Here is a 24,256-nt window from a genome sequence, read left to right on the forward strand (position 1 = left end):
GTTTTGATTAAAAAAATCCTTTTGTACTCTCAGCAGTTTGACTTAACCAGTTACTGAGGTGGTGCATTTTATGACTCCACTATGCAGATTGCTAAAATTTCTCCAACACAAATTATTTTAGTATGACTCCAGTATAGAAAATAATTGACATTAACCACTAGTCATGATAAAAATATGAACAAAAATGCTTACATAAGAAAAAAACAACAACACCCACATAAATATGTCTTTTGATTACTGAATTATCAAACACGGTTATTATGTATCTATTCAGTCTGTGAATTTTGCCCCTGGAAAAAAAGATCTGGGACATTTTTCTTTGTAAAAATGATTCTGTCATTTCAGACCCTGGATGTATCCCTGCTGCCATACCTTGCTGCAAATGTACTGGCATACTTGTCTGCTGCACTCTTTGTGATATATATTTGTGCTACATATCTGGTGTACAGCTGACTCTCTCAGGATCATACCCTCATCAGGAATGAAAGTGGGGCTATGTAACATTCCCACCACAGTGTATTCTCTCAAACAAGAGCTCATTTCAGACCAGGATTTATTTCACAATTTCCAAGATCAGGATGGAAATAATTCTGACTTCCTGCATAGCATAGGGGATGATAATTCTTGTTCTGGACAAATGATATTGTGGTTGAATTAAACTTTACAGTTTACAATGGCATAACAATTATCATTTCAGGTGCTAGCAAATCTTTTATTGTCATACTATTTTCTACTGCCATTAATTTCTGCAATAATCTTGTCTAGATGAGTTTTCCAGTTGCTGCATCTTCCTAAGAGTCTGTGTGCTACCTTATATAACACCTTTTACACTGCATTTCCCTATACAACAGACTAGAAGTCATCTTCTTGTATCTATCTTCTGAGCTTCACAATACACATCAACCTCATCCAATGATTCAGAAAATTTATAATCCACCTCCATCACACTGAACAGCTTACCACTGTTTATACAGCCCACTTTTTGCACTTGGATACCTCTAAAATATTAGAGTAGAAGTATGTAGGTTGCTCTGAAAGTAATGCCTCTTATTTATTTATACGGAAACTGCAACAAAAAGCATAACAGTATTTGATTGAGCTACATAATTCTCAGCTACAAAACACTATTTTTCAACACATTCACCACTATTAGATACACATTCTTTCCAGTGATGAGCAAGAGCCTGCATGCTGCATTCATGAACATCTGCACGAGCAGAGGTGACCCACTGTTTCACAGCTGCTATTTTTTTTCCCTTCTAATACCTATTGCTTTCACTTCCAAAGGAATCGTTTCATTTCTTTTGTTATTCCCAGCATGCTCGCCTGTTCCATAAAAGTGTCACTGAACTCTTAATGTTCTGAAAGCAGCTGAACAGTTGAAGGATGTGATAGTGGTAAAGGCAGAGGGAGAAGAGAAGCCCACTATGTAACAGGTGCTGGAAGCAGAACTTCACGACTACCAATGTTCACTTCACCTCAGCAGTTCACAGACTCAGAAAGTTTGATTTGAATAAAATGAATGTACTGCCCTAGAGATTATTTTAATTGTCTGAAAGATCTTTGGATGACACTAAAATCCTGACTGAGTTTGGCAACTGTTTCATTTGTTTAAGAACTAGGAATAAAAATTACATAAATTACATAAGTAATGCCACTTTAATTACAGAAGTAGCTGCATGCAACACTCATAATTATGCAACAAAATATATTAATACAAGAAAAACTTGCAAGTTCTCTGCAGAAAGCTCCAAAATAATAGCTTGCAATGATTTACAGAGTCAGCTCTGACTCACTAAGCGGAAGCAGAGGACATACAACAGCTTTTCTCATGAGTCCAACCTACTTCATGAAAACGTGCAAACCCCACATAAATAATTCATGCAGCACTTTTGATCAAAGAGTACATCAAGTGATTCACAGTGGGAGGAAAATGTCTCCCATTGTTTCCTATTGATCATGCTTCCTCTGAAGAGTCTGAGAGAGCAGTGGTTTCTCGGACTTGTCAGAAATTGTTGGACCGCTGTGAGCTAAATGCAAGAGCTGGTGAGACTGCACAGTGTTTTGCATTTAGCTCACACTCATTCTAGCTGGTCATCTATAAACGGCAACAGCAACTGACCAGTTTTACACTTGGCTAATCACCTTTATTGCAAGCACATCACTGCTTAAACCTGCACCCAGATTTGTCAAGCATTTTCCTAAAAACCTCCTATTCCAAATCATTCTGGTCACAGACATTGTGTCGATAAATTAACTGCATATGTTAATATTATGACACACTTTAAAATGTTCCTCCTTCACAAAATTAAGGAATGGAAAAAATGTCTCTGATACCTTAAAATATAATAAGAGATTGAAGATAAGAAAGAAACAAACCAATGGTTGCGAGACACGCAACTTTCAATATTACATTCTTAAATACTCTTTCTTCAAGGTGTCAGAGACACTAAACCAAACTGAAAACAGTTAACTGGCAGAAAAAAAGAACGAGAAGAAATCTGTGCAGCTATTGCATGCAACGCTTCATCATCTGTTGGATGCCAGAAGCTTCTGTTTCCGTAGGATGCAAAGGCAGGATGTCTGAAATCCTGGACTCAACGTGATTCTGTTATCAAGGGAAGCTATTACAATGTGCATTTTTACTGAGAATCGTGTCTTTTGATTAAATAGCAAGCAAATATATCCACTAAAAGAGGAACTATCTGGATGATTTTGGCACGAGAATAAATTGCTGTAATGGTTCTCTCGTTTTAAAGACAACCATGCCAATTTCTTTAAGGTTGCTAAATGTAGTTTTAGAGGGCTGTATTTTTTGTTTGGTTAATTCATTGCTTTTTGTTTCATTTTGTTTTATCTTTACTAATTTATTTATTAGCTGGCATTCAAAATCTAATATTGCAGCAGTACAACGCTGATTTCAGTGAATAATTTTAATTCAGTATATAAAAGCAACTTATACTTTCACATCCATTGTTGCTTTGGCAGTGCACAACAGAAAGGTACAGATATCTGCTATTATGAATAACATTATATTATGTATAATGTTATGCATATTACTATACAGAATAGTAATTGTTTTCTAAACCCTCTCATGCATAGCTGCTATTTGTGTATGTACACTGCATCACTAATTATGCAACCTGTAATATAAAATCAGTATGGAATACAGGAAAATAGAAAAACTATTTTTTTATTTAAACTATTATTTAACAATATTGTATTATTATAATAGTGTACTTAGAACACTACTACACACAGAGTTATGTTGAAAAGTATGAGATTACAGATGGCATTTCATAGCTTCTGAGACTTTTTAACACCTTTTTAAAGTCATCTTCATCCAAATATTCCTGTTACTGTGTGTAGCATATGAACATTTGCTTTTTATCCACAGAAAGCTGGCTGTACATTACAAATACTGACTTATTTAAGCAGGAAAGAGTATTTCGCAGCCCTTGCTTCCTGTTTCAGGAAAAGATTTACCATAGACTAATAAAATAAAATAAAATAAAACAATGATGCAAGTCTGCAACTTTGACATGGCAGCAGACTGGAAATTAAATCCAGAACAGGGCAATAAGGATTACAGTTTGAAGAAAATGTTTGTACCAAACCACTTCAGGAGCTGCACTTCCTGATGTAGTATTTAGGATTACCAGAATTTTTTTGCTGCAGCCAGTACACCTTGGATGGTTATTCACAGCAATGGCATCAGAGACTTCAGCTATCTGGGCTGGATTTGGGGAATCCATCTTTTTAGAACTTCGATTTTATGAACAGTCTGATTCTTTACATTATCTGGATATCTACTATTGTACATTTACTGCACTTTCCTTACATGGAAAGATGGGAGAGTGGTGACTGGGACTGTTAGAATAATTATTTAATAGCTGAGACCTAAAATGAAGATGCTATAAGTGATGAGGAGATAGGCATAGAAAAAAAGAGGAGAGGGGGAGGGGGAGAGGAGCACATTGTGTTTTATGCTCCAGGATACACAGCAGGGACACAATAATTTTAAATAAATAGCACAATATGGGAAGAAAAAAGGTGGAAAAGTGGCAGGGATGTAGTGCATTAAGTGCATCCTAAAGTGTTAGGGTTAAGATGAACAGAAGGCATTTGGTCTTGCATGGTTTTATAGGGGGAAAATTAATGAAGAGGAAAATTTGCATTTATCTTTTCAAATCATGTTATTTAAAAGAATTTTCAAAGATGGAGCAAATCTTTCAATCTTTTCCTCAGCTCAGCAGAACAGTTGTGCAGGGAGATACTGCAGACACAAATTTCAGACCACAGCTGGATTATTATTAAAATCATACTGTTAAAATTATTAAATTTATCAATTTCTGAGTGATATAAACTTTAAAAAGCATTGAAAGTATTCTTAGTGCTTAAAAGCCATAGACCCTAGACACAAGCAATTCAGAACTGACTAAATGGATCTGTGCCATATTAAGAATAAAAAAATATCTGTTTGTGTTGAGAATTATTATGATTAACTTCAGCTTAATAGTTAATAAATTTTTGGAAATATTTGAAAACATAGACCAAGACTAGAAGTGTTTTCCTTCAGAGTGTTGCTATCACAGTGCAATACAGTGCACACAGCGTATACACAACGAATATAGGCTAGGTGGATAGATTATTCTAACTTTTGTTTTAATATAATCATATTTCTATAGCTCTTTAGCAGATGTCTGTGCACTTATTTTCTACTAAGTCGCAGTTTCCATAGCTTTTATTGGATCAAAGTTATTCCAGCAATGACAAAACCAGCCCTGGTATATCTCCCACCCTCTTCTAAACATCAGCGACTTTTCTTTTAAAGGAGAACTAATTTCCAACACAAAGCCATTGCATGAGAAAACTCATGTAAAAAGAAAGTAATTTAAAACTTGTGTGCTAATGTCATGCATATAATGAGGACAGAGAGAAATTATGAGCCATTAATCCAGGAAGCTGCAGAGATGAAAGGATAGCTTTAGGGGTTGTGAACTATATAAGAGCTGGCAAAAACTCTGAATAGAATACAAATCTTTATTCAGAGAGAAAAAATAAAAGACCATAAAAGTAGCCACAATAAAATCACTTTACTGTCAAGTGAATTAATAACTTTAAAACGGGATGTTAAATCATATGTACTACATAACCTGTTTCTTTAGAGTAACCAGATAATGGAATTTTCTTCAAGACTATGTGACTGGAAGCTGTTACAGACTGAACATCCATTAAGAATGACTGAAATTCAGGCATTCAAATACTTCATATATCTAAAATAAAGCAGCTTCCCCAAGAGGAATTTAAGGCTGAACATAAGGATTTGTCAGATACACCACATTTCATCTGGTAATCAAACACTAGTAGTGACCTTCTACTCCAAAAACTCATAGTATGCTTTCATTGCCTTAGAGGCAATAATTCCCCAACATTACCATTAATAGTGGATGCAGGTATACAAATGCCTTGGTTACTAACACAAAATCTATCTCCAAATCTGACACAAAGATTTATCTTATCAGTGGATTTCCTCTTTGGATCCCCAAGCTATTTCTTGAGCTACCGTAGGGCTCAGCTATGCTCTGAATTGCTGGTGAATGTTGATATTGACATTGACCTTTTCAGCACATCAGTGAACTAGAAATGCAGTGATTTTGCTTTAGCCTTTGGGGACATTTACTGGGACTTCCAGAAGTGAACATCTGCTAAGAAAAGACGCTGAAGCACTGTCCTCCAGTATCTTTTTTCCCATTCTTTAATATCAGCCTCATAGATGAGCTGCCAGCATAGAGGGATCACCAGATAGGAAGGCAAGAATAAGGTGAAACAGGTATGAAGCTGTAAGTTGCTTTAGGGCCCCTGCCTGATTCCTAACAAGAGGCTCTCTTCCAACACCATCCTCCCTTATAAGCAGCAGCATCACTGCTTAGAAAGCAGCCCTGAAGCTGCCAATCCCTACCCCAGTAAGGCTGGGCTCCATAGCCCTACCCTAATGGCTCCTGCCGTTTCTGGGGCAGAGGGGACCCAGATACTCCCTTCTCATTTTTCTACCACAAAATTGCTCATCGAGGCATTTTCAAACTATTTCAGCTATAAACAAGGGTCATTTTGGGAATCCCTAAGGTTGTGGGAGCTGAGCCAGTGTTTCACAAAATCACAGGATTGTAGAGATTGGAAGAACACTCTGGAGATCACCAAGCCCAGCTCCTCTGCTAAAGCAGGTTTGCAGGATTAGAGGAGAGATAAAGAAAAGCCACTGCAAAGGAGAACTCTTGATGACACTGAGAATGGCAGTTTGACACCCTCTTCACTTCCATGCTCATGTACACACTCACTGCAATCCAAATGAAAAGCAGTTCCTACTGAACAGCACCATCTGGGGAAGAAAAACACCCACACAGCACAAGCAAAATGAAGTTTCCAATATTTTATTGCATTTTCTACTCAGAAAGGAATGAGAAAACAGGTCCTGGTTTCTACAGGGCCATGTGAAAAACAGAAGGAAAACTGAAGGCATGCTCAGAAACATCTCTGGCCACAAATGCTTCCCTTTGCCAAAGGATAAGCTTGGACACCTCAGCACACAGCAGGAGGCATGGCTTAATGATATCTGTCCATGCCAATTAGTAACTAAGTTTATTGGTTTTTCACAGTGATTTGGCAGAGCTGCTGAAGAAACAGGAGCCAAAAGTCTTACCCCAGAAAGTCTCACACATGCAGAGCAGAGAGGACAGCCTCTATCCTGAGCCTCAGAACTCAGTCAGGGAAGGCAGCCCACCAGCCTTCTTGTCCTAAGTTTGGATGCTGGGAGAAGGATGGATTTATGCAACAAGTCCACTGCATGTAAGCTTCAGCTGAAATCAAACAAAAGAGACCACACTCAAGTGGCCCTGGTGAGCTGCTGGCACTTAGGAGGGCAGCGCTACCTGATCAGAATATGCATGTGACTCAGTACACCAAGCAACCACACAACCATGCATCTGTTTGCCAGCTGAAGAGACTTATGGTCAGCTCTAAAAATAACGTAAGCAGAAGAACAGAAAATGTTCTAAAGTATAGTTCTGTGCTCATTTTAACTTTGGGGTAATTTGGTCTGCAAACTAAGAATCTAAGGACAGAGGCTGCAACCAACAGCTGTTTCTTTCCAGGCTCTGACTACATGTAGAAGTTATGAAATTCATTTTACTTTTTTCACCTATGAAAAGGAAGGATGATGATTTCCAGTCACATAGAGAAAGTCTGCTTGTGATGCATGAAGAAGATACAGATTTTCCAGTGAAACCGGACTGAAAGGAAAGCAAGAGTGATTGAGACCCTAATCAAAAGATTCTGCAGTAGAAAATTGGAGCTAAGAAGATATTCCTTTATATAGCAACAAATACACTAAGGCAGAAATGGAAGTTGTCCATCCTGATTATTTTTATATAGAAAAAAAGAATGGAATATAGCTTGGTATGGGAAGGAAGATAAAGGAATAATAAGCAGTATAGCATTCGGAAATGCCTAACTAACTAATTTTACAGCTCTAACTGTATAACAGCCATTTTAAAATCGATTGTAGATCGCAACTCATTGGTTGAGTTTTTATCTGTAAATTACCACCTTCAGCTAAATGAACACAAACTAGAGATGAAGTGCATCCTCACAAAGGAACTGCTGTGGGCTGCCACTTGTGCAGATAGATGATGATTCCCCTGTGTGTGCTCAGCTGAGATCAGGCAGGACTTTTTTCAGTACTACCTCTGAGAAATGTGCAACGATTCATTTGCTAATGTTTATTTGTTGAGTTGAAAACACAAAGAGATAGATAAGTGCTAAATATTTATCATCATAATTCCAGGTCATGCCAGAGTATGAAAATAAAGACTGGCAAGCAACAGTAAGGAGAGCCTTGTTATATATGCCAAGAGAAGTCAGCAATCAATATAAACCACACCTCCTAATGCCATAAAGCAGTAACAATCTGAATCTGATAGGAAGGGAGTTTAAATCTCTCTGTTATTCTGTTCTACTTTTAGGCAATTACTTAGTGATCATAGCACACAGATCTGGATTGTTAAAAAAAAAAAACAACAAACAACACACAAGAACAACAACAAAAAAACAACAACAAAAAACAAAGTTTCAATTCTTCACAGGCATCACCTGCATGTTCTCACAAAGCAGCCTGTGGCAGGTCAGGAGCCTGTATTCAAATCTGAGTGTGGAAATCATGAGTCGATTCACTGGGTATAGAAGGTGATTTGGCTGTTGCTGACAATGAGCAGAGCTTCTTTCACTGCTGAGCTGTATTGGGTACAAGTCATTGGACTAGATACAAAAGTGGGAGGGCTCTGTTATGAATTATTTTACACGCACTTCAAGTCAAATAAGAGAGAATGGGCAAGTTTATCATGGCCCATTGGTCCTTGTAAAGTCTTTGACACCTTTTCCCATCCGTTGCGCCTCAGCATCCCAACAAATATCAAGAAACTGACAACTTCTTCTACTCTTACATTAATGCACAGCTATGAGGTCAGAAAACAGCAAGAAGGTGGCAACCTTCCAGCATTATGTCATGCAATGGTGACCGGTTTTATGTTCGCGGTGTTAGCTCAGTTTACAGATACAGTGTATGTGTTGTTGGGAATGCCAAGACTCCCCTCTCTCCACTAATGAGAACCACCTGTGATAAAAGAAAACCAGTCTCTCCTGTGTGCTGAAGGCTGTTGTTTTTAAGAGCACATCTCTTAGTTTACATCCCTTGTTGTCTATAAAAGGCATTAGCATGTCTCTTATTTGCATTCCTTTTCTAGTGATGGGGAAGGTCGAGCCATCAGTCCCCAGTAGCACAACTCCAGCCACATCAGGCATGTACAATGCACTGGCCACATACAGCCCAGTACAGATTATAATGTGGCCACCCCCAGCCCTATGCCATCATGGTGGTGGCTTTGCCCCACTGAGCAGCTTGGCCTGGTCCTGGGTGCACACCCATCACTTAGCATCAACCAAACCATCAATGCACTACTAACGTTACCTGAGCTAAAACCAGGGCATGCAGAAGGCGCAGTGCAGTGCCATCTCAAATTCTGGCAAATAATTTTAAGCATTTTGATACACTGGTGCATTGGTGGTAACTATACAGGCGTTAACAAGAATGGTAACTACAAGGATGATAGTAGAAGTATAGAAGGTATGAGGAAAAAGGGGAACTCACCAGTGATGACGCTAGGAGCTGAGGCAATCTTCACTAGCAAGTGACCTCCAAGAGAAGCTGCCTCAGTGAGGGTCAGCCCTTAAATGAGGTCTCAAAGGAGGTGGAGCTGAGCTCCACCCCTCCCGGGAGCACAGCTACATACCTTTCACCTGTGCTCCCGCAGCTGACCCCACACTTGCCTCAGCTGATTAATCAGCGGTTCACGCTGTGATTATCAATCTCCCATACAACTGGCTAAATACAATCCTGTGAATAGTGAAAAATACAGCCTTGTGTTCTGTTTGGATAAAGGAATTTGTGAATAAGCTTCAAGGTTGATGAAAAGAATGATCAATTTTAAAATATATTTGCAACTCTGTTTTCATTCAACATAAATACATTTTTCAAATGGAATGTTTAGAGTTGCAATCAGACATTTAACTCAAAAATCTTACCAGACTTCTATGAGAGAAATACCCCCACTTCACAGCCTTATTCATGTCATTGCTTTTGGCGATACACACATTGGTGAGCAACTATTGTCAAAGATGAAGCACAAAAAGAGTAAAAATTTCATTAAAAGTATCTGATGAGCACCTTAAGAACTTGCTAAGAATTTGATTGATGCCATCAAACCAGACTGATGAGTTAGTTTCACAAAACCAAGATCACATATCCCACTGGTCACTGGCAACAATGACAGTGGGTCAACCTCTGCTGGTACAAGTTTTGACGAGTGTGGCATACTGGCTCCAATTCATCAGTAGTGAAAATGCATAGATAATGGTGGTAACCATAATGAAAAATAGTGCTTTGTAGCTGAGAATTTGTTCCATCAAGCAGAATTACTGCTCACTGGATCTGCTGTAGTTTCCATGGAAATTAATGAGGCATTACTTTCAGAGTGACCTACATATATGCAGACCAAAACAACTCCACTTAGTGTGGCCAGACAAGCCAAAAAAGTTGGACATGCATGAATAACATGATCAAAGTCATGCCTGCTTCTACTGAGACTGGCTTTGGTACTTGGTGGGGGGTGAGAGTTATGGAGGACACCAGTGTCTATGGGGATGGAGAGCCACTGTACTGACTGACAGAGGCATTGCTGCAGTCTACCTACTATTTCAGCTATTGCTTTTTTCCAGAGAATTTCAAACATGCTATAAAATCTGGCATAAACAAGAATTTGCTGATTTTAAGGAACTGCAGTACGCAGTGGAAAGAGATCGCTATTAATAACCAAGTGAAAACAAGCAAGGACTACAAATTCTCACTAACAATAACTGTTAAGTCTACACTCACTTCCCCATTGTCACTACTGGACTTGCACCAAAACCCAAGCTAAACATTTTAAATCAGTGCTGATAGAAATCTGCTTTAAAGTGATTGCAGAGTATTGTGTGCCAGCTGATAAGCGAATCCCCAAGGAATCCCTCCAAAGGAGCACTGAAAGAGATGGATTCATTTTGAATGTATCTCTGAATGCCCACATAATAGACACAAGGCTGGAAATCTCACAGGAGTGAGCAGGTTTGCAATATCACCACGTCTTTCCTGCTACAACTCACTGGAAACTCCACTTGTGTTTCTCCAGTTGCATTTGGCTATTCCAGACAGCGCTAACAGGATGGTTAACAGTGCAAAACTCAGAGTATAAAAGATTAAATTAACCTTCTGCAGTCTTATAAAAAGTTCAATTTTAAATTAAATTCTGGGCCAGGTTCACTCAATAGGACTATTTCTTTGCCAGTCACCTTGAGCAGTTCTTGATATAAACCACACCAGTTTGTTCCAGTGAAGTAAGACACAAAAAGGGAACTAAAGAATATTGGAAGGTTTGTTAAGAACCAATACATCTCCCTCGTAGGAATGAGAAATAAACTTAATGGAAAAGTTCAGAACTCTTCCTATGATTTTTTTTAGTATTCCTTGGTTTACTTTTTTCAACTCTTATTTTCAGCCCTTGTGCCATACTGCCATTAATGCATTTAACAGCTCACCAGCCTCAGCTACAGGAGTTTTATGTGCTGTAGGATGATACTGTTAATCTTTCTATTCAGAGCAGTCTGTTGTTACTGTCTGTCAATAAAACTAAAGTTTCCTCACCAAGTTCGTGTGACTTCATTTGCAATTTATTTACCCTTCATTGTTCATTAAAGCGAGGCCTAGAGAAACCAATCAGAGTTCAAAGTGTCACAGAGTATTTGCACAATCCATGAGCACTGGAATAAAAATCTTGCAACTTCTGGTGAGAAGAGACTAAGAGTAACATTTGACTTGATAGGATAAACAGTAGATCTTATGTATAAGATAGGTCTTACAAAATGAAATGAAGAACTGTCACAGCTCTCTTCTTCAAAGATTTCCTAGCCTTGTTTTGAGATTTTCCCTTCATCTTAATCCCATTGCATTACTCAACTTTGTTGTGCTGAACAGTACTGACTGTCATTACTAACAGCCATGGATTTCAGAAACAAAGTGTATGCTGTCGTGCTGCCTGTGAACAAGGGCTTTTATATCTGACCTTTTCCGAATAAAATCTGGTCAGCTTCAATTAGATTTGACAAGAAAGTGCTGGTATTCTCAAAAACATGAAAATCTGAGGGTTTTTTTTCTTTAAGTACTAACCCTGTAGAGAGAAGAGACAGTACAAGAGCCTCTCATGAAAATACCCATCCCACTCAATTAAGCACTTGTGTGCAAGACTGTCTCAACCGTGGCAGTCTTTGAATCATTCTGGACACCAGATATAAAATATTAGGTAGTTAATAAGAAACAAACGTTCAGCTGATAGAAAAGAATTGTTCATTTTAATAGTACTGAAATGTTTCCTAACATGATATTTAAAAGTTCACATTCTGTGGTGTACAATGTTTTGGGTCAAAACATCCATTGTAGAATCATGCAATTCAGAACAGCATTTATGGTGGGCTATCTATGTCCTAGTTTAGGAAGCAATACTTATTACAATAATAGCAAAAATGGTTGCTGCCTTTTGTCAACAAGAGCCTGAACTTGCGTTTCTGAGCTGTTAACAGAATAATTTGCTTCCTTTGTAAAATAATTTAAAAAAAATAAAGATAAGGAAGCTGAAGATAAAGCAGTAAGAAAGGATGTAAAGTAAAGTCTTCTATTTAAGTAGTATTAATAGTCTCCTAAGCAGTGTTGTGATTTAGCTAATATGAAGCTCAGCTGCAAAACAATAATACAACATTGCACATCAATCACCTAAACTGTGTAAGAGAGAAATCCTGGCTCTCAAAGCCAAACCAGACATAGTGACAAAAGCAGTGGCCAGTATGGCATGGATTGGTGCATGTTCTGAAAGAACAAATTGTGCTTTTTCTGTCAGAGAAAAACAGAAATAGAGCAAGGGCATAGCAGTGTCTTCACATGGCATGTATCCAGAGGTCTCTGTCCTGACAGTGTTATAGCATCATGGTGCTAAGTAGCTAAGAAATCAGGCGGAAGGCACAAAAGCCAAACCAGTAAAAGGGCAGCTCAATATGGGACACACAAATGAACTTCAAACACTCTATCTCACCAAACACTGCCTCAAGACCAGTTAGAGAGCAACTCCAAAAATCACATTTATTCATATGGGGGTATGAATACTCTGTCACTCCCAGGTGAGCTGCCCTGAAGGCAGGTGACAAAGATGGTCTGCAGCAAGGCCTGGTCATGGGAACAACTCAGGGGAAATGCTGTTGCCCAGCTTTCAGTTCCAACTGTGCTGAAAATGGAGCAGGAGATCGGTGCCTCACCCTGCAGTGATACATACATTGCCAACAAGGGAATCGATCAGCATTATCATGCTATTTTGGCAATATCTTCTATCCGGATGAGATTTTATTGGCACCCCTATCCTCTAATTTCAGAAAGACGATTACAGCTGAGTATTCCACCCCTGTCTGACAGCTCCAGGAATGTTCTGAGGCTGTGCTTAGACCTCATACTCTGAATATCCAGGGCCTTTGGCTACAGATTTCGAATGCAGATATTAGCTTTTTGGAAGTTCAGGTGAAAAACTTTGAACTGGACATATTTCAGATCAACCTAAAGAAAACTGGGATATTCTGAATCCATATCTGTAGAAATACTCCTCTCCTATCAAGTAAGAAGTTTGTTACCAATCACCATAAGACCTACTTAAAAATCCTATCCTTGAAGAGATTTATAGGCACCTTTCAGAAAAAAAAATTACCTGTTTAAGACAGCCCAAGATTTGCCTTCCCCACTCAGATTGCAATGAAGCAAATAGCTGTTAATTCTAGATTCACTTACAGAAGCTGTGAAATAATGTACCCCTGTCAAGTGGCTGGCACTCCCTGGACTCCCAGGTTTGTTTCAATTCATAAGGTTGATTTCTTCCTATAGATTAAGGCATTTTTATTTAAACTGTTTTGAACATTACTTGCCTGAAAACTACAAGGAATGTAAGACATACATGTAAGACCAATGCGAGATCTCAATCCCAAATACAGCACATAGGTTTTAGTTTAAATCTGACTGTGGGATTTTTAAACAAATAAGCATATAAGCAAAGTTTTGGACAGGAATAACTTTACTAACTCAAGATAAACTTCATACCACTGCACTGATCCTATTTCTTCATGTTGGCAAGGCTTTATCATTGCCCTAATTACATCCTTTTGCCAAAACAAGCTGCAACAGGAAGAAAGGAGGCAGCAATCTGAAAAATGATACACATTATTGTGTATTTTTTCAGGCTGTGACACTGCGTACATAATTTCTAAAGTCATTTTAGCTAATTGACTTGTTTTTATTAAATCAGGTGAAAAGAATTTTATGGCAGAAGTATGATATTTTCAGAATTTTGTTTTAATTGGGTAAAATGGGATGTTTTTCCATCTCTGTAAATCAACAATTCTGTGACCTATACAGCAGCAAGCCACAGAGGAAATAACTATTTTAAAGGTGTGAAAGGAGTGTGCTTGTTTCAATTTTTCAGAGATCAGGTAGTATTTAACCAGTGCAAACTTATGTAAATACATAACTCCTACTTGAAGGGATTGATTTGCCTTATTAAGACCAGTCCCCCTGCTCCACTCAGGTCACCCCTTTCCCAGGCAGTCAGAGCACTGCTTTGAATGATTGCTTCTCACATCTCCACCATGGGCTGGTTTGCAGAAGAAAAGCTGTTAAGACTAGACAAAGCTTCACTCAAGCTCTTCACTGACATACCTAACAGATTAGCTTTTCAGTTTTTCAGTGAAAGATTCAGTTTTTCAGTGCCCTACATATTTTCCAATCTGCACATCCCAGTGCATGCAAATGTGTGTTCATGCCATTTCTATATGCCCACTGCAGAACCAGAAAGCCACAACAGTAGATCTGAAACTTTGTGGAAGATCAATGTCTCCACGTTTGATAACAGAAATACAACAAAGTGCTGTGTTATCAAAATATCCTATTGAGAGTGGTGGTTATGGTATTTTGCTTGCAGAATCTCATAAGGTTCCAGGGCAGAACACATAAGTTCACCTAACTAGACCAGAGAGAATATATTTCCCTGGGTATATTTCAGACCATTCCTTTCAACAAAATTATTTTCCTCTGGCAACACTGTTCAATCACTTCTTACAATCACATTCATTGAGTTTTGAGTTGAAGTGTTCTTAAAAGGAAGGAGCTGCTCAAGCACAATTCAAACCTAAGCTGACAAATACTGACTTGAGAATTTTCCAGCTTGTCTGGGTACAGTGTAACTTTATCCAGTCTGAAATCAGTCAGTGGAGGGGTAAGCCGAGTATAATATTATTTAGAGACAACACTATTTCATGTAAACCTGGAACAGCTTGAAGATTTCTTGTGAACTTGAGATCAATACCCAGAAAAATACAAATGTTAGCCTTATGCTCTACCGAGAGGAGAAACGTCCACGTACCCCTGCATCTTAGAAGAGCATATACTGAGGGACAAGCAATCAAAATTTTCCAGAAAAAATAATAGCCCTTCTTCCCTCTGTTTCCCTACTTTGTTTGGGGATTAAGTTCCATCTCTAATTGCTCTAAAGTTAACAAATGCAAATACATGTATCTCTTCTACGTTTCTGAATACAAGGAGTTTTTTGCATCTGGATAAGTTCATACAACTGAGTAAAGATGAGGAGAATCTTTTCTTCTCCTTTTGCAAAAAGACATTAAATAAGATATTCTGGGTGAAAACATTAGACAAAAATACTGATAACCATTTTGTTTTTCCCCCCAACATGTAATTTACCCGTTCAAGACATCTGCTAGTATTAATGGGATTTCTGCAAACAAAGACAGCACATAAAATAGTGAGGTTTCAATATGTTGCTGGGATAAGAAACTCTAAAATATTTTTTTCTGCACCACACCAGTACATACTACTTTTGTTTCCTTCTGCTCCAGCTGCTGCTTATATGCCAGTCCTACTACGGTCATTAAAAGCTTCATGACTGGCTTTTCCTTATCCTCAAATTTGCACATTCAGGCATTCTGAATACCTGCTCTGATGCTCATCAAAGAGTTCTCCCTAAAAGCAGATTAAAGAAAACTCACAGAAGAATCGTGACTGGGGAAAGAATAAAATAATTACAGCACCTTCTGTTGATGATGCTGTCAGTGTTTTGTATCTATTTTCTGGGGCTCATAATATCATGAGATGATAACCTCATACCTAAACAGATGAAATGTGAAATGTTTTGTTTCTTTTATCAATACACGGAGAAAGCAATACAAAAGTTTTAGGGAGGTTGTGAGTATTTCAGCAAGTCAGAGCTAGAAATCACTCAGTCTCCTATATTGACCTCTAGGTGGCACAAAAGAACCTAAACGATGTAAAACTTTTTGTGACTTTCCTGGTAATCCTATGCCCTCCAAAATCAGCTTCCTCAAATCAGCAGTTCCAACATCACAGAACACACAACTATTAATCTGTACCAAATGACATGTAAAAATAAGTATTAAAGTACCAACTATTGTGGCTAACCAACTCTTATTTTTTTAACTGCTTTTAATCATGTGCTTTGAAATATAATAAATTAATTAACAGTACTTCTGATGTCCCTTTCCATTCAAATTACAATACTTACAAGGAACAATAAGCTTTCTAGAACAAAAATTAAGCTTTAGAATAAGTTTATTGTAAGGAATGGCACTAAATGGTGCACAACGGCACTAACAAATGTGCCCTGAAAACTGTTTGCAACCACAGCACAGAAGAAAACAAAAGGCATGAAATACATGCATTACTTTATCTTCTTTTAGAATACAGAATAAAAGCACATCAAGACATTAAAGGGTCACCAAATTCCCATCTATTCAGTATTTATTGTAGTAGTAACTAGAAATACTGGCATTTGACGTAAAAATGATGTGGCTGTTGATATGAAGATAAGATTGGCACATTCTGTGTGACCACAGAAAATATTTATATTCCCAGCCTAGAATTATACACAGCAGACGATATACCACAACTGCCCTGAGTCTCTGCACACGAGGATGGCAGATTACTTGAGCATTTTGCCTCAGTTACAACACTTCTTCATTAGACCTCAGAATATCTTCCCTCAAAGTTAAATGTGTATGAATACTACTCCTTTGTTTTAATTCCTGTCTTAACCAAATACTTGTCACTCACATGTGAGGATATACTCTGATAAAAACAATCTTCCTCTAGTAACAAGCCCCAGCTTTTGTAACAAATTTCAGACAAGGCTGCCACTGCTCTACTATCCAAAACCATTCAGCTCATTGTGCTTCCACTCTTCAAAGACCAAACAAGATGTTTTCCAAAGTTATGCATATAATTTGTCAAAGCAAAGGTCATCTGTTTCAGCATGTGATAACAGAGCATTGCATCAGATAGCCACAATTACAAAAAAAAGGAATTTCTCTTACCTGGCATAGAAGTCTTTTGGTGGAACAACCTCCTGGAAGAACTGCAACTGGTACAGATAAAGTCCAATCAAGTGCCCTGCACTGAATATAGCCATTAATACACACAGACAGCTGAATATCAGCGGATCAAATGCTTGGCAACAGGACCACCATGTGCACAGGCCCAAAAATACAAAGAAATATACAGCTGAGGTCAAGGATGGCACCATCATACCTGCAAAAACAAAAACGTGGAGGATTGGAAAACTGTGGGGAAAAAAACAACACCATTTGGTTAAATCTAACATCTGACAAATGCATTTAATAACTTAACCTAAATGTCTTTATGCTTTACAGTTAACTCTTAAGATTGTTATTAGTTGGGAGGCTAGAGGAAAAGGATCCCGTTTCTTGGGTGTTTTTTTTTGCTCCATTCACTTATTCTATACCTTAGCATTTGGAATGCAACCACTCTTCAGAAATCTTCTCTTACATTTGTAAAGATAAGCATGGAGGAAACCAGAAGTGCAGCTGCAAGACTGGTCAACAGCTGTGCAACCATATTAAATTTCAAAATGAACTGTAAGTACAAGATGCTAAAATGACACAGTGCATGAACAGTGAAAAGCCTTGTCATGTAAAGCCTGAGATATTTTGAGTTAGTAAAAAATGAAAAAAAACAACAACACCATGATGCATACACATCTGCACCTTTCACAGAACAGAGAAGGGTTCAGAAGACAAGGGGCTTTACTCTGGATTTTAGTGGCAGAAATTCTCAAAAGCTGGAGTGACCACATCCACATGATGCTAGGCAACATATATGTTGCCTGAATTTCATTATCACATCCCTTTACATCACAGAATGCTTGTCTGGCTTCTCCATAGGTTTACAGATTTAAACACATGGCAGGACCACAGGGATCATTTATTCTGACTGCCTCCATAATGCAGGACATAAAACTTCACCCAGTAATTTCTGCCTTGAGCCCCTGACTACTTATTTTCTTCCTTCAAAGAGATACTTTGTCTTTATTTAATCACTTTCAGTGAAGGAGAATATGCTATATACAAGAATAAGTTGTTTATAAGGCCAATTACTTGGGCAGTGAAAAAAATTCAAAATTTATTTCTGGTCTCAAATTGCCCAAGTTTAACACTTAGATATTGGATCACATCATAAGTTCTGCTGGATGAGATACCTGCTACAAAAATGTCGGCCCTTTGTAACTTTGTCAGTACTTTCAGACTGCAATCAAATCATCATTCATCTTTTTTTTTTTTTTTTTTTTCCCTGGCACAGTGACTAAGGAAATATTTAACTGATTAAACTTGAGGTCTCTCTCTGGAATATCTCTGTAATACAGGCTTCCAAGACCTCAGGCCCTTTTTATTTGTAACTCTCCTCTGAACACCTCCCAGTCCTCAATGTGTTTTGGAATTACACAGACAAACTGTCCAGTGCCGCTGAAGAAAATGCCTCCTACCACAGCCATTCCTCAGTTTCATCCTCCAAAAGGATTTTTATTTGCCTGTATCTATTGATCATTTTTGTTTCATGACACCTCTCTTCCCTGCTGTCAGTCTCCATGGCGATCCACACCACCACCTATTTTTTTTCCCTTTCAAATTTATTACTTTGGTTTTGTTTACGTTTATGACTGCTAGATGAGATCAACTTACTGAAAAAGCCTACCTTATCGAGAGTCACACCCCACCTGTCCATGTCATCCAATACCAGTACCAAACTTTCTACTCCTTATATTCTTGCACACGTCTATGTTAGGCATACACTTATATTTCATACGTGAGGACTCCTCTCAAACACTGAATAGGCTGAGAAATACTAATCTAAACTGCAGTAGCCAGTTTTAAATTCATCTGTTACAATCTTCAGTAATTTTGTGTATTTCCATTCCCTCAGTAACTGATTGTGTACTACTAAATCAAATGTCACATAAAATGTTAGATATATTTAAAAAAAAACAACTTTTACCAGCCAACATTAAAGGCACATCAAAAGCCATTGTGAAGCCTGTTTATTTCTTTTGTTATACACTGCAAGGTCTTCCTTTTAATCTTTACTATCAGTGTGAACTCAGTTCATTTTTATACTCTGAATAGACAGGACCAAATCTATAAATTCATGTCAGTCACTTGTATTATGCAACTGTTCACCATTTGGCTTGAATAAAAACTGCAAAAGACATATACAGGATGATAGGACAGCACAGTAGTACTAAAAAATTAAGCATTTCAGTATATGCCATTGCTTGCCAAAAAGTTAATTTAAATAAAATCAGCAGCAGTTTCTTTTCCCTTCAAAATTTCCATTGTTATTCCCGCAGGCGCTGAAGTGCTGAAAACTCATTTCTTAAATGCATAATGCAATGGGCTCTGGAGGAAATTTTTCAAAAGCACCAACCTGCTGAACCAAGTAAAATTGTAACAACAACTTTTCCAGTGGTTATTATCATGTTGCCAATAAACTCTCTCAGTTTGGATGCTAGGGAGGCAATTCTACGCAGCAGTTTTAATTTCATTGTTTCCTCAAATTCTGCTTCACCACAGTCTTCATCATCCAGGTCTTCTTCATACATCAAAGCATCGTCTGGCTCTAACTTTTCTCTTACAGCCTAATGGAGGAGGATTAAAAAAGAGAAAATGCAAAAGAGTGAGAAAGAGATTTTGAATTTTTAAAACACAGATATAGTATTTAACAATGGAGCCTTCTTATAATCTTTAACTAGGAAGATCTCCAAGGAACCAGAGTCATGAAAATTGCACTAAAGCTAGAGTTGCATACTGATGGCTCTCAAGAGAAAAGGATGCTAGGAGCTGTTGCTGAGAAATACTTCAGTTCTTCTAACATATATACAATAAGCCACAAATTCTATATGACATTTTATTTGGTTGGCAGAGCATCCTTTCCACCTTGTGATATATAATCTCAAATTCCTCTTTGGTTTAAGGGCTTTGAGTATAAGCTCCATACAATAACCAAAAAATACCTTCCTGGTTGAAGCTCCTCAGCTAATTCCACTTTTCAACCTTTCCTCAATGATCTGAGGCAGAGCAACAAGGGCTGAGATAAATGGGCAGATAGTTCATGAGAAAGGGCAGGCTGAGAGAGAAAAACTATACCCAGCTATACTATACTCAGGGAAAGAATCAGAAATGAGGCGGTAGGCAGTCTATGGAACAGGAGAGAAAGTCAATGAGAGAGAAGTAGTGAAAACATAAGTAATCTACAGAAATTTAGAAAATATGAGCAGGGGCTTAGCACTGCACAATGGAAAAAGGAAAGGAAGGAAATGGGAGAAGGTCCTTCATACTTGAATAGTTTGTTAGGGTTTGGCAGTGGCCTTCACCATCAAGCCTCCATCATATCTTGGAGACCAGAAGACATACAGAGCTCTTGAGCAATGCAGAAAAAATCATCGACCCACTATGAGAATCACCGGAAAAGTTAGTCATTCACAGACACGCAGTGGCATACATAAACATATTAGAATGTAGTAGTTTAGAGCCAGATTCTCACTCTGTAACACAGCATAGCTTCTTTGGCACTATTCTGGATTTACATTAGCTAATGTTCTGGCCAAGCAGTATCTCTGTGTAAAAATGGGAGACTATTGGTGTTTTTCATTAGAATGTCAATTTTGTATTTTTTAGTGACTTCTGGCAGCAAAAAATAAAAATAGAAATCCATACTGACAGAAAAGATTGCAGCAGGAATGGCCTGCTTAACTCATCAAAATTCTCCAGTACCATTTTGTTATACAGATTCTCAACGGGAAAAAAAAAATCTCATGGGCTCCCTTGTTTCACCTCTAAGCTTGGTGCCAACTTTCTCCTGCTTTGGAGCATTAACAATGTTGTGTTTGCCCAGAAAAAGCTCGCTCATTCTCAAGAGTATCTGCTTTACAGATGATGTATTAAATACAATAGGGCTGACAGAGGAAATGTACCTTTCTCTTGGACATATCCTGTTACTTCACTAACTGAATCCATTATAAATGGAGTAAGGTAACATCTTCATCCCTTTGTTATTGTCACCATTTACTCCCAGAGCTCTCCAAATGCAAATTATTAGATCCTGATGCAAAACAATGGAGAGGAGATGGCAGTCCAAATAGGCAGTTGACACATTCTGGGCCATTCAGCACAAATAAGTTTTATATCCGTTCATTGTTTCAGCTTATATCTGAACTCCTATCATAACAAGAGCTAAGTATTCAGAAACAGAGCTGACAGTAGTTTGAATGATACATTATGCTCTTACTTCTTGCAAAACTGCTTTAGTGAGAAAGCCATACAAAGGGCAAAAGTACTGATAACTTCTGCTTGGGCTATAATTACCAGATGAACTTGCTCCTCATCTAGTGTAGATATTCCAAGGAAGACTATGAGGACAAATATCTGTAAGATTATCATGAACCTATTTTGTAAGTCAAACATTTACTATAGCTTAAGTGAGTTGGCACTTAACCACACACATGTAAGAATAAGACATGAAAGTCTGAAGAATGACAAAAGAAAATAAAAATACTTTATCTGTAAGAAAATAGAAAAAGCTATTGAGGGAAAAGTAACACAATTAAAGTACTTTTAAGTATATATTTGAGGAAAACACATAATACTTTCAAGGAACAAAATAAAGAAGGAGAACAAGAGGTAAGAGCCAAGTTAAAAGTGCCCAACTTTTGTTGTCTTCACAGTTCTACACTGATAATCTGCTACTGACACACATATCACATAGCACACCCAGGGAGAAGCATTATGAAGAATATTTCACTCAATCAGGACAGCTCTGAGAATGAGATGACCAAAACCTTCCATGAAATGACTGAGCTGTACAGACATAAAATGTAGCAAGAAGCCTGCAAGTGGATGACTTACCCAAGAAGTTACTTTATCTTTCCACTTCTATTTAGGTAGCAAAATATGCACTTCAGGATCTACAAAAATTTCCCTATCTGCAAGCTTTTATGAATGATACTTTAGTTCTCTGCCTTATTCTGTCTCATAGTGGTGTCATTAATGCCCCAGTGAATTATTCCAGTGAAAAGACTCTGAGAGCTAAGCAACTATAGGTTTGACATTTTGTATACAAACATATCTGTTTGTACTTTGGTATCCAAGGTGAAGTGAAGTAGCTGAAAGGCCATGTTCCTTTCCTGAAGTAGCTGAAAGGCCATGTTCCAGTGTATATAAAGGAGACAAACTTTGAGTTCTCCCACTCTCATATCCACCTCGAACCAATTGGGTAAACTGGGATGGCTTTCCAGTTTTTCATGCTGAACTCTTCAAACTGCCAAAGGCACGCAAACGGTAAACAGTTCTTACATTCAGCATGGTGATAATGTGCATGTTGTTTTAACACTTTCTGATGATTAAACAGCCATGCAAGTACATGCTCATCACAGAACACCATTTCTCCAGTCAGACAGCTTTGCAAAGCTCTTTTTACTATGCGGATTAGTCCAAAGCTACAAACCCATGCTACGTAGGCAACAGTTAGAAAAATACTTTTACTTCCATAATAAATTACTTATTATGCAATTACAGGATCCCTGTGGATGCTGATTAAATCAAATAAACTTCTCCATTCAAGGAGTATAGAGCATTTGTGAAGTCATAAACATGTGTTTCCATGACCTTTGCTCTGTGGAGCAGGGCCCCAGGACTTTTTATAAACACACTAAATGTAGTTTAAGTTTTTCAGCAATCGTGTGGAAGTCCCAGGAGTATTTATTGTAAAACTTTTTTTTTTTTTTTTTTTTTTTTTTGAGAGAAAGAGAGAGAATACAGGCAAGGAAACAGTATTGCCTCTGTGGCAGCTACAGCAGCTACTATTGAGGCCAGGGCCAGAATGTCCATTAGCTACTTTGGGGGTTGGCTTATTAACATCTAAATTTTACATGTTTCATCTGGTACAGTATAAACACTGCTGCATAAAGATATCCTCTAGTCCCAGAGATATATTTACTAACAGGAAGCTCTAACTCCAACCTAAAGTCCATTCTTGATTCAGAATTTTCCTTGCTTTTCACCTATGCTTACTGCTATTGTGTCTGTGAACACAAATTTGCTCATTGACTTTTCAATTCTACAAAGGAAATGAATACAACACATCAAAAATCCAAACAACAAAAGAGCAACAAAACTTAACTAACCAGCCCTGTTACAACTAAGGATACATCAGTATCTCCCAATGCATGCCTGTGAATGTACTGTATTATCAACACCTCTAAAAAATGCACTACTAAGCTCACAAGTATAAGTTCTCATGAAAGTTCAGGTGCTTCCTCCTTCCTGTTGGCTGATAAATGCTGTACAAATAGCTTCTTTTGCTGCGTTTGGACATTTCCTCCCAGCTAGTACCAGGAAACTAACAAACATAGATGAGTGAGCACATGAAAAATAAAATGTAGGAAAACACATAGTTAGGTGATTTTTGCCAACATTTTATAATGTGTTGCTTCTAGAACTTTAAATAGAGGTTAAATTGATCCTGCTATGTCAGCTCTATTTATCTGTAGATTACGTGGCAATTATAAAAAAAGTTATTGAAGAACGATGTGATAAGCCTCATTATCCAAGTCAGTGGTGAGATGGCACTGTTTTCCAGGTGGATTACTGGTGAGTGAATGGCTGTATGGTGCTGAGCTCCTGCCAGGTTAAAACCACATCAAGCAGTGACATCCAAGATGGCAAAAATACCAAGCAGCCCAGCATCCCTGGTGCTGGTACTGCCTTGTTTTCAGGCAACTCAGCTATCTCCTGGCTGCACTCTGCACAGTGCCTCTGTGAAGGAAAGTCTGAACAACCTCTGGAGGTGCAAAAGCCCTTATGCACACTTATATTGTCCCTTACTTGCCATCAGGGCTTCAGAGTTTGTCCTGACAAGGAGCTATTGCCTGGAGCCTGAAATTTTCCTGGGACCCCTCCATAGCAGCCTTACCCTATAACCCTATAATTTCGTAACATTTAACTAAAGAAAGCTGGTGCACTCAGTTGAGATAGACCATATCAGAACATGGCTGAATTCCTACTTTCAGGCATACTTAAAAAGCCTTTTTTTTTCTTTTTCTTTTTTACCAAAAAAGCTCCTTATTTTTAGAAATCAGATAGTTACAGGAGTAGGAGGAATTCATCACAAACCTACTATTAAGAGCAGTATCACTAGATATACCCTGAA

The 24,256-nt window shown here is 38.0% G+C and overlaps 1 protein-coding gene across 13 annotated transcripts in view; it reads right to left on the reverse strand.

The window, feature by feature from the left end:
- The window catches only part of PIEZO2 (piezo type mechanosensitive ion channel component 2), a 273,894-nt gene that overhangs the window by 94,138 nt on the left and 155,500 nt on the right, over window positions 1–24,256 (reverse strand). For all 13 annotated transcript variants that reach the window (XR_014942627.1, XM_085537509.1, XM_032442626.2 and 10 more), the window contains exons 6-7: window positions 19,478–19,688; window positions 17,074–17,287 (exon numbers count right to left, since the gene is read on the reverse strand). Coding sequence is in view for 12 of the 13 variants with exons in the window: in XM_085537509.1 (XP_085393635.1) it covers window positions 17,074–17,287; window positions 19,478–19,688 (425 nt within the window). In the remaining variant the exon portion in view is untranslated. The remainder of the gene's footprint in view (window positions 1–17,073; window positions 17,288–19,477; window positions 19,689–24,256) is intronic.

This window comes from Coturnix japonica, chromosome 2 (genome assembly GCF_054131305.1).
Source record: "Coturnix japonica strain WE chromosome 2, WE-NBRP24, whole genome shotgun sequence".
In the NCBI taxonomy this organism is placed as follows: Eukaryota; Metazoa; Chordata; class Aves; order Galliformes; family Phasianidae; genus Coturnix; species Coturnix japonica.